Source organism: Morone saxatilis, unplaced genomic scaffold (genome assembly GCF_004916995.1).
Source record: "Morone saxatilis isolate NCDOM2014 unplaced genomic scaffold, NCSU_SB_2.0 Contig10, whole genome shotgun sequence".
NCBI classification, from domain to species: Eukaryota; Metazoa; Chordata; class Actinopteri; family Moronidae; genus Morone; species Morone saxatilis.
In genome coordinates this window covers 14,409,884-14,421,019 of record NW_023339652.1, presented here as the reverse complement: position 1 = coordinate 14,421,019, position 11,136 = coordinate 14,409,884, and the positions used below count along the sequence as shown (strand labels likewise).

At 40.0% G+C, this 11,136-nt stretch overlaps 1 protein-coding gene across 1 annotated transcript in view; it reads left to right on the top strand.

Annotated features, from left to right (window-relative positions):
* LOC118339705 (chemokine-like protein TAFA-2) overlaps positions 1-11,136 on the top strand; it is a gene marked incomplete in the record, with an annotated part of 57,111 nt that overhangs the window by 34,154 nt on the left and 11,821 nt on the right. Inside the window, 1 exon segment of the mRNA XM_035677407.1 lies at positions 3,611-3,714. Coding sequence (XP_035533300.1) covers positions 3,612-3,714 — 103 coding nt within the window.

Below are 11,136 nucleotides of genomic sequence, written 5' to 3'. Positions count from 1 at the left end.
TGGATTATCTCGGCAAAGCAATTCGGGGTTCAGTATCTTGCTCAAGGATACATCAACATGTGGCGGGAGGAGCCGGGGATCGAACCAACAACCATTCGATTAGTGGACGACCCACTCTGCCTCTGAGCCACAGCCGCCTATAACTTTGTTCAGTGTAAATTAGGAGAGCAGGATAATATTTTGAATCTTTTTAGTCTCTACACCTCACCAAACCATTAGATCAGATGTGACAGATCAGAAAACTGCTACATGAATCATTTTTATACAATTGTAACAGTTTTGGGAGTAAATACAGAATGAATCAGCCCCTGTGCAGCAGGAAAAAAAGCTACCAGTGTTTAAAAATCAGGTAGCAGGTAGTTTGGGATAATACAGCAATATTTTTGTGTTTCTCCAAAACTACTAAAGACCTCCACTTCAAGGTCAAGATGTAAAATGGCCTCAAACTGTAACAAATCTTCAGCGACCCGCTCTGCCGAGCACACCACCGCACCAATGACAACAGGCACATTCAGGGACAATGAGATGTCATTTGTAGAATTGCACCCTGAGACAGCACCCAACAAATGATGCTGTAGTACTCTGCCCTGCACTCTGTCACCAATGACCCTTTTATTTATATATATTTATATATATATATACACACACACACACATACACACACAGTGAATTGCACAGCACAACATCGACTGGCCACCATTTCAACCCAGCCTCCAATTCTTCAGCTAACCAGCGGCTATAAATCTGTCGCCATGAAGGTGAACATTAGCACCCACGGCTCTAGTGCAAGCACCCAGGTGTACAATTTCAGGTCCATTTGAGCAAATACATAAAGCTCACAATTACGTTGCTATCACACTCAACACTTTAGTGAATTTCCTTTCAGATGTCTCTCCAACTACCTTGAATTCCCCGCTGAGTGTCATGAAACTGGCAATCTTGGCCTCTTTGGAGGTTTACGTCATTTTGCTGATGGAAAAATCCACGATGAAACCATAAAAGACCAGTTGGGTCCATTTAGATCTTCTGTGTATTTTTCTTCCTCCTGTGGATAAGTGGTTAAGTGACATGATGTTCAGATATTCCCAGCATTCCCAGAGAGCATTCAGGGAAGTGTAGAATAAGCAGATACAGCGGGTTGGGAAACACGGGGGTATGTTGATGATGACAAACTGATGACTTGCCTGAAAAGGTTTTGATGTCCAACTGATGAGACCTAATGATACAGCTGACAGCTTTGCTTTGTCGCTTCTTTAGCTAACGTTAGCTTCTCACACTGGCAGGACAAGCTGCTTCGTGATCATAAAACCTAAAAGGTCTCAATTCAGAGCTTTTAACAATGATATGAGATGATTAAAAGTTTAACTGGGAGTTTAACTGGGAGCTTTAGAAGCAGGAGGAAGCCAGTTTCTCTGTGTCCCTCTCAAACTCCTCCTTATCCTTCCCTCTCTCTTGCTACATAGCATTTTTTTGCTGTATATTAAAGGAATAGTTCGACATTTACATTAATAACAGCTATAAAGCTACAGACGGGGGGGCAGTTAGTCTGGCTCTGGCCAAAGGTTACAAAGCCCATTTATCAGCACCTTTGAAGCACACTTATTAACATATTATACCTTGTGTGTTTAGTATGGACAAAAAAAAAAAAAAAACATAAAAACAACATGTTGTAGTTTTGCGTCTTAGACTACTTCTGGACAGAGCTAGGCTAGCTATTTCCAGTGTTGTGATCTGCAAGCTAACTGCCAGCTAGCGCTACCTCAATTTAGCGTAGAGGCTTCTGATCGATCTTTTCTCATCTAACGCCCAGCAAGACAGCAAACGAATTGTCAAGCATTCCTTAACATACAAAATACTGTTACTAGTAAAATGTACTAAAAAGCATCAAAATGTGTGACAATGAGTCATATTATCTATTATTCCATTGGATTGTTAATGCTGAAACATTTTTCTGTTGTGTACAAAAAACAAAAAGGAGCATAACGACAATGCATCATATTCTATATGATAAACTAACTTTAAGCTCAACAATGAGTAATTAGAAGTAATTAGTAACTGTAGCTGTCAATAAATATAGCACAGTAAGAGCTTACTCTGATATTGGTTGGGCTGTGGATGACCAGGAAAAAATACAGAGTGAAACAAAGTCGAATGAATGTGATTCCGGTAGGGTGAACTTTTTCGGCTTATAAAGTAGGGGCAGGGCAGGAAAAAAATGGAAATAGTGGTATAATCCCAGTTTTTCTGCTCTTTAAATGTCAAAACTAAAAGTTGCGGTCACTGTGAGCATGCCAGGCAACTAGCAGAGTCGCCCTATATGTCAAGCTTTTCTTTACAGTCAGTAACAAATGTTGAAAGTCTCAATAAATATTGACAAAAACATTCACAAGTGAATTTCATGCTTTAGAAATGCTGCCAGTAAAAAAGTCAGTGTATGTCTTTCCTCACCTGTGTTTTTTTTTATATAAAATTGCATTAAAGTTAAAAGACAACAAAACCAATTGTTTTCCAGGTATTTGCATAAATGTAGACAGGAATCAAGTCCATATGAGAAATTGTTTCCCCTGTGTTTACGTCATTGCCTGCATGTCACGATGATAGACACCTTATTTATAATTTTAGAGGGCATATTAAACAGTCCTGTCTGTACTATTTTGACACATCACTCGATTCTAATTTCTGTGTGACGCTGGGAGGTATAAAAAAAATCTCGACAAAAGGTCAAGTTCCCTTTGCCAAAATAAACGTAATTACACAAATAATCTGATAACCCCTATGAGGTTTATTCAATCTATATGTCAATGAGGCCGGCAGATAAGAGGCGGGAGGCGGTAAATAAGGCGTAAACGCAGCATGTAACATTGTACGCTCACGCCATACGATACCATGCCTCTTCCAGTAATTACCGTACCGCTCCTGCATCCCCCGTTTGAAATGTGATCGTTGTCTGTCAATGATAACACACTGTGCCAGATGGCTTATGCAGTGTGGCCTCGGCTCCACCACACTTCATTAGGGAGAGGGAGTGCAGAGGAAAAGGTACTGTGGAGGGATGGATTAGCCACTGCGGCCTGCTCGCTCTCTTCCACTCCGCTGTAGAGCCTAGAGAGGCTTACTGAAGCCTGTTGAGGCACCAGAGGGTCTTCACCTTCTGTTCATGTTGCTGCTTGTAAGAGCCTTCTGCTGGGGGGGAGAGGGGAGGAGGTGCAGGGGAAGAAAGAGAGGATTTGGAGACAGTGATCTAGGGCACATTCACAGCTGTAGTTTTGTTTTGAAAAGTAAGAAGAAGGATAAGAGCCTAGTATTTCCTCCTGATAAGAGCAAATATGCAAGTTATGTATATGGAAGTTAAACTGAGAGCTAGTGGAACAGCACCCTCTTCCTGTTGTGCGCCATAAAACCTTCAAATCCATCCTGAAGGCTCACACTGCAAAATGGCAGAGTGGAGGCAGAGAGAGATGTTAGTAGGTGGTGTTGGTTGGTAAAAGGCTAAACATAGTCCTCGTGTAATGCTGTTCTGAGGGTAAGAATGTTATGGGTTTACCTGAAATAGGTAAAACTGCTGTAATAAATCACTTCCTCGTGGTAACGCCCCTCTTTATTTTCCCAGGATGAGTGAACGATACACGCAGATCGGAAGTAAAGGGGCTCTACTTGTAATGGTGCTTGTGATCAGTGTCTGGGAGATGGCCGCACCAACGGAAGCAACTACAGGTGAGCGCATTAAAACTAAATCAACATCTACTCTTATCTTGCTCCATAAGTGTATTTCAGAGAGGAACTTTTTTTTCCATTAGTCTAAGCAATGGGCATGAAAAAATACAAACACTTGTTTCTTATGGGAACAAAGGGATATTACAGTGAAGCAAACTAACAAAAGGTTAAACTGTCACCTCCTGCTTCTGTCTCTGTGCAGTTTGTGCTAATTCCCACATCATCTTGTGGAATCAGAACCTAAATAGCTTCATGATACCACTTAAGAAGTTTCCAAAGCTGTTGCAATAACTTGTTGATTGAAGCATTATTAGCATATCGCCTAACAGACTACCTAGATCCCACTGCCTTATTGCTCACTTATAGTGTGAGCAGCTTGGTTTATGGGTTATACTGTGATATTCTATCCAAATGATTTTGATAGTGACTACATTCATAGCAAAACAAACAACATGTTTATACAAAATTGTGTATTTTTTGCTGATGTTTCATTATGTGAAATTACTTCAAGGATAAGGTTGGTGATAGTGTATATATTGCCAAAAAGCCCCTTGAAAAAGACTAATAAGTGTTGTCTGTGTGGCTAAAACCTGATCTAGCTTATTCCTCGGTGCCATAGACCTCCACTGTTATTTAAAAACTATGAAATACACATATATAGTAATAATAATAATTTATATTTTCATTGAATAACACCTAAGGGATCTATACATAACAAATAATGTAAGAACGGCAGGTGTGATAAGCTAAGGCTTCAGCTTACACCTTCTCGGCAGAGGTGGCAAAAGTACACACAGATACTTGTGTAAAAAAAGACTCCGGTAGATGTAGAAGTTATTATTTAATACTAATTCAACTCCTTTAATCAAGTAAAAGTAGAAAGGTACAGGCTCTGAAATGTACTTATTTTACTTACATATAATAATAATAACTGATAATTCCTGTCAAATGCATTAAGACTAAAGTAACAAGTATTTGTACTTCATTACTTCCCACCTCTGCTTTTCAGTCAGTGTAACTTGCCTTGATTTGATTTATTTTCATGTGTTATAGAGTTGTAAAAGTTGAAAAGGCCAAAATAAACTTAAAACATCAAATGTGTATTAATCTGCAAATAAAAATAGCACCCAACAAATGCAGGATTTACTTTACATCTTAAAACAAGTCTTGGGGCTAAGTTCCACACAGGAGGTCATAAAGTTTTGAGAGATGGACTAATGAATCCATGGCTTTGGTCTTTTGATAAAACCAGACTTATCCTTAAAATTACTTTTATCAGAGCCCCAAAGTAGATAGGTAGCGAGCAGCAAACAAAATTAAAACGATTTAGGAGCTTTCCATCAATCCAACCATTTTTGGATTGGAGTGTTGCACTGGTATTCCAGAGATTTAGTATTCACTTCAGTAATGTTAGAGGAATCTCATCACAACAGACAGATTAAAAAAGAATGGTCAAAACTGATGCAGCAGAGCCCGAGATGACTTTTAGTCCCTTGTGGGATTCGAGCTCCGAAATCATGAATCCAACAACGCAATAATGCATCTCAATAGAAAGATAGATTTTTTATTGTTCTCAAAGGGGAAATTTGTTTCCACAGTCTGCATTACGTGTGTCTCCAGGACATAGAAACACTGCAGAATACGTACTCTCCATCATTACATATTTACATGAACACGACGATTGAAGCGTGCCACGGAGCACAGCCTGTCACTGTGTTTTTGTTCCCCCTGCCTGGTAAACGCAGTTTTTATTGCAGGCTTACTATACCCAACCTGAGAGACACCTAATGACATCATTCAGGGATATTTGACAAAGCTCCTCCAGAGCCAGAGAAGACACCGAACGACTGTTTCCACAGGCTGAGTCATACTCTTTACGACTACTGAACTGACACTGATGTGTAGAGTTCCCCTTTGAGATGTTTGTTCCAGTAGATATGGGGAACCAGAAAGCTCTGAATGACAGGAATCCTACAAAGTGAACCGCTTCACAGAACAAGGAAAACAATAAACTCGCAGGAATCTGATGACAGCCAAAGACCCATGAAGGTTCGGCTGTAGACAGCGTTTCCTATCCTTATTATTGTTATATAATTCAACAAAGGGTTCAGAAAGTGAGACCCCTGCCCAACTCTTTCAATAAAGAAGAGCAAATCAAGGTAAAGACACTCAGTCCTGCCATGTGCTCAACGTTAGCAGTCAGTCAGGTGGTCCAAAGAGGCCAAAGTTTTCCTTCATGTCTAGACAGAAACAACTTATCTCTGTGCACTGTTCACACAGCTCTGTGGGAAGCAATTGAACTTAAAGAGGCTTGTTTGATTTGCTCATGGTGTGAAGCCTCGGCTCTCCATCCAAAGCAGAGTGACCCGCTGCACCAAAGACGTGGGACAAACGCGTGGAGGGAGTGCTGTCACAGTGGCTCCCGCTTCTCATACGAGGTGTTTGGAAAGGAATCTCTCACTACACAGCATCACAAATAGCATGTCACAGTAGTGAATTGCAGGGTAATTGGATTGAAACAGCTATTTTGGAGGTATGAGTCAAACTCGTCTACCCTTGCCTCATTAAAAGTGTTGTCGAGTCGTCACTAGTAAAACCCAGGGAGATCAATTATGGCAACTCAGCAACATTACAAGTAGAGGCCAACCCACATGTTTCATCACTGGGAGTCCCACTGACAATACACAGCCTCAGGTAATTGCTGCTGCCGGACAGGATGTCCATTTGTGGGAATGATAGAAATCGCGCGTACCTCTCCTCTCTTTGTCGACCAATTAGACAGGAGCGCGGCCCTTTGATGTGCGTGGCTTTGATTGGCAGCGATCCCCACTCAAGGCGCTCATCATTTCAGCAGGAAGTGGATCAGAATAATCTTGCATGCGTTCAATTTCTCTCTGATAGCCACCACAGCCCCCTAATTTCCCCTGGGTGTTATTTCTGTTGCTGTAAACCTGTTATCATTCAAGGGATGAGATGAACCCAGAACACGTCTAAAATAGAGAAAATGTATTTCTTGCCAGAGAACACAAGAAGAGAACTAAGCCTACTCTCTGACAAGCAGGGCGAATTTAGTTCATTTCAGCAAGCAGGCAAGTTGATTTACTAATGCACATATGAGCTTTCACTTCTTGAAATATCCGGTTTGTGTCAGCAAAGACGGGATCATATTTGCACCATCAAATATGCTTTTCTACTCCCTGACAGTTATGTAAATTCAGTTTATTTTCCTTTCTGATATGTGAAGAAAGAAGGTTTGCCTTTGCGCTTTTATTGTCAGACAGTGATACTGCAAAGAGGAGTCGGTCCTTTATTACTGTGGCTGTTTACAACCCCGAGTTTAAAAGTCTCTGTGGTCATACTGTTTGCCTTTGTGTTGTCCTTTATTGACTAGAGGGCAGGCAGAGCAGAGAGAGGAGTTAGACAGGATTCTGTCCCAGCTGTGGGGACACCTGATTTATTTTCATTAGCATCTACTGTAATCAATCCTTTGAGTTACCGGCTTTCCTGTGTTTGAACATGCCCCCCCTTCCAAATTCAACTTGTTCTTTCTTTCCTTGTGGTTTTTTAAGCCTTCTTACTCTTTCAAATAAAACGATAACAAAACGTAAGGGGTGGGAGCTGGGAGGTCCTAGGCTGATAGGAAATGTTTACTGCATTTACTCTTTGTTACATATTGCTCTTGGATGCATTTTTTAATTTTAAAAAGACAGACCATCCTGGTGGCCTAGGGGTTTAAATGTACAATATGTCATTTTTGTTGCTTGGGGGGGTCACATCAAAACAATCATAAAAAACAAAGTTTGATGACGTTGTGAAGTAGCGTGGGGTCTTTACCACCATTACCGTTGTTGCAGTCAGCTTCCCCCGGTTAGGATTCCCTGAGCGTCTATTGTTGAGGGGGTCTCTACAGGGAGCCGAATTATCTGCAGAGGTCGCCTCCTCTCCAAAACAAACAGACACGGTGATTAAAACCGGTAAAAACATAAAATAAAGCAGTTTCACCTTACAAATCAGGGTTTTTTTACGCTGTTTCGCAGACAAAGGATGAGCTGCTTGCTCAGCTTGTTTCTCTGATATTAGATCCAGACGTCCGATGACTAAAATCCATCAGCCGTTAAATATATTGTGACAGACAACAACAATGCTGAACAATGTGCTGGGCCAGTACATAATACTAAATAAATAAACTATTTTGTTTTTTGCCAGCACTATTTGACCATGTCTTTGTGTTTGTCCCCTCAATTCTTGCTAGCACTGTCTAACAGAAGCAAAAAATGACCCACAAACAAAGAAAATAGCAGGAAGCACTAGGTCAGTGTTTTAGACTTTAGAGGCTTTGAAGTGATGTCAACTTGTGACCCTTTTAGCACAGGTTGCTCATTTTTTGTGAGCAATTCAACCAAATATTGCCTTCTCAAATGGTATAATTTAAAAGGTTTTAGGTCTTTAGAAGTAAAAGTATTGAGTATTTTATGATAAAAAAGGTAATCATTTGAATAGGTGCAGATGATTTTGTTCTTATTTCCTATCTTTGTTAATAATCTGACCATCATGCTCTTTTTGCAAAGATCAGCCAAAAGTGGTGTTAAGCAAACAGCAAAACAGGGAATTGCCTTTTCCAGTTTGGGAAAGAAAAGGAGTAAAATGCGAAGATAGCAATTGTTTAAGAATTACTAAACAAAAAAAAACACAGTCAACAGGTTGCTGAGTAAAGATGTAAGATAAAGATGTATGTAAAGATATTGTATGTGAGCGTCACGTGTGAGCAATCCTCAGTGAAGCCGGTGACATAAGCTCAAATTATCATCAGAAAGATGGCAGGGATACATCTCCCCCTGACTTTTATAACACAGCTCGTCTGTGGACACATACTTTATTTGCCCAAATGGGTGTAGAGAGTTTAAATTCTGACCTTCAAATTGCGCTAGCATGATCCCTGCAGACACATTACAGCCTTGAATTTCAGCATCCACAATGGGAAACCACTTAGCAAGAATCAAAGCACACAGGTTTCTGAGGGGGAACTTGAACCTGAGTGAAATGACATATATTTGATGGTTCATCCTCAGTATTTTTAGACATGTAGCACTCAGGTGGTGTAGTTTCAGTTAAGAGGTGCTTTCCTTACTGTTTTAAATGTTGCTGACGTATGACCTCGATGTGTGACTTATGCATCAATGATTGTTGCTTGCTCTGCACCTTAGACTTTCTGCACTTTGTAATAAAAATGACTTATATGATGCATAAGAAGCATCTGGCCAAGAAAAGGAAAACACTGCCTGCACCCTTGAGAGAGCAGTAACTAACAGTCGGCGATGCTACATCCTCAGTATTTACAGTTGCATTGAGTTTGGCTCTCTGAATCTGATTTGTAATTGTGGCTGAAAGATTGTGCTTTGACTAAAGCGTTTCCTCATCTGTCACTCTGCTTAACCGCTACTGACAAAGGAACAAATAGTTTGAGGGGGAAAATCTGTTCATCACTATTAACAAGACCGTTCTACACCTCATTATGTAGGTTTGCACAGAGGGAATTACACTCAGTGAGCTCATCGTCAGAGATCATTTTTCTATATGAAAGGTGGTATTTCTGGCTACACACAACACTGTGTATACAGCAAGGCACTGATTGCATTATCATTCACAACAGCTTTATGAATGATACAAAGTATGCATCAATTGAAGTTTCTTCCCCATCTCCAGAGACCACTGTGTAAAAGCTTCTGAAGCAGAGTAGAAGAGTAATTTCAGCACTGCACAGAGAGAAATGGCCCATCAATTCTCGCTGAGAGCACCTTTGGTTCAAAGGATTCACTGAAAGGAACAAATGCCTGGTAAACACATAATACTGTGTGATAGCCAGCATTAGTTCCTCGGGATCTCATCCACATTTCATTCCAAGCTGCTGTTGGGGTTCACCTTAACTTAAATAACATGTTGTGGTCTTTGCAAAAAGGAATGTACCGGACTTGTCCTTCAGCAGGACCAGTAACTTTCCTAAATCTCTGCTGGTTGCCTGGCAACCTCACAGTGATAAGTTGTTTTAAATTTTGGTTTTTGTATGGATTAAACAAATGAGATATATTTCATTATACATTTTATTGTATTTTTTTTAGCTAAGCTAAGCTAACCAGCTGCTGGCTTTAGCGTCATATTTCAGAAGAGTCGGAGTGTCAACAATCTTCTCATTTGCCTCTTTTGCAAAACAAGCTAATTTTCCCAAAATGGGGACGGCAAATCTTCTTTGTTTGGGGGGCAAAATAATTTAATTTCAATAGAAATGGAAATATTCGAATAAATACCAGTAACCTCATAACTGTACAATATTTAAATAGAGGTACTTAAAACCAAGGAATTTATGAGACTGAGCACATTCAGAGTGGCTGTGCAATATTCCTGCTATGTGACTACAATATGACTGTGTAACGGACATGTGCTAAGAGAAAAAAATGACAGAACAGAGAGCTACGGACAGAAGTAAAAGAATTTTTTAAAGCACAGAGCAGGTATAAGAGAAAGATATCATAGAAAGGGATAATTAGTGAAGGAGGAGAGGATCTCTTTCCAGAGTGATGCCTCAGTTCATTCCAGATCTTCAGTTATTTATGTTATTATTGTATGTATTATTTATAATATCTTGTAATAAATCTTCAAATTAGGGGTTTGGACAGAGCGTTTAGTACCTAGTCAAGAAATCATTGAGTCATTAGTTGAGCTACACCCTGTCAACAAACAGTAGATATAGCATAGCCATACTTACTAATCATCCATTCTAATGGAAGCAAAACGGGTTTAAAAAATGGCCAAAAGATTATTGTGGTGATTAGCCATTTAAAAGACGGCTTAATTGTTTATGTATCTTTAAATGAGCATACAGAGGGTTTAATAGCCGTTTTGAGGAGGTCTATGTTTCAGATGATTTTGTTTGGGTTAGTAACAGTGATAATGTGTCATATTGAACCATGCAGATATATTGTACATACAGCACAGTATGCAAGGCAAAGTCAGATGTTACTTTGTACTTCTATCCTGTATTAATCATTTTGTCCTAAAAAAAAACATCAGCTTGCTGGTCACTGCAGTTGATTCAGTCTGGTTTTCACATTGCAACACATACTTTATTCTCTGATTAGTGTTATATTTTCAAACGTTTCCTTTCTTGGCAAGATGACTGACGCTTTGGCTCGCTGGGTGTGGGTTTTTGAAAGCTCAAGCGCCTGATGCAAACAGCATGTCTTCATTTTTCAAACACAATCTGTTGATGAGTGTCATCAAAACAGAAACATCAGACATCTTTCCACTCAGGAGAACTTTTACAAAAGCATTAGTTGAGTTCCAGCAAGCCCATGTTGACGGGATCCTGGGGAATAGTGTCAACCTCCACTGTGTGAATCCCTCATTGTGAGAGGTGGGGGGGGGGGG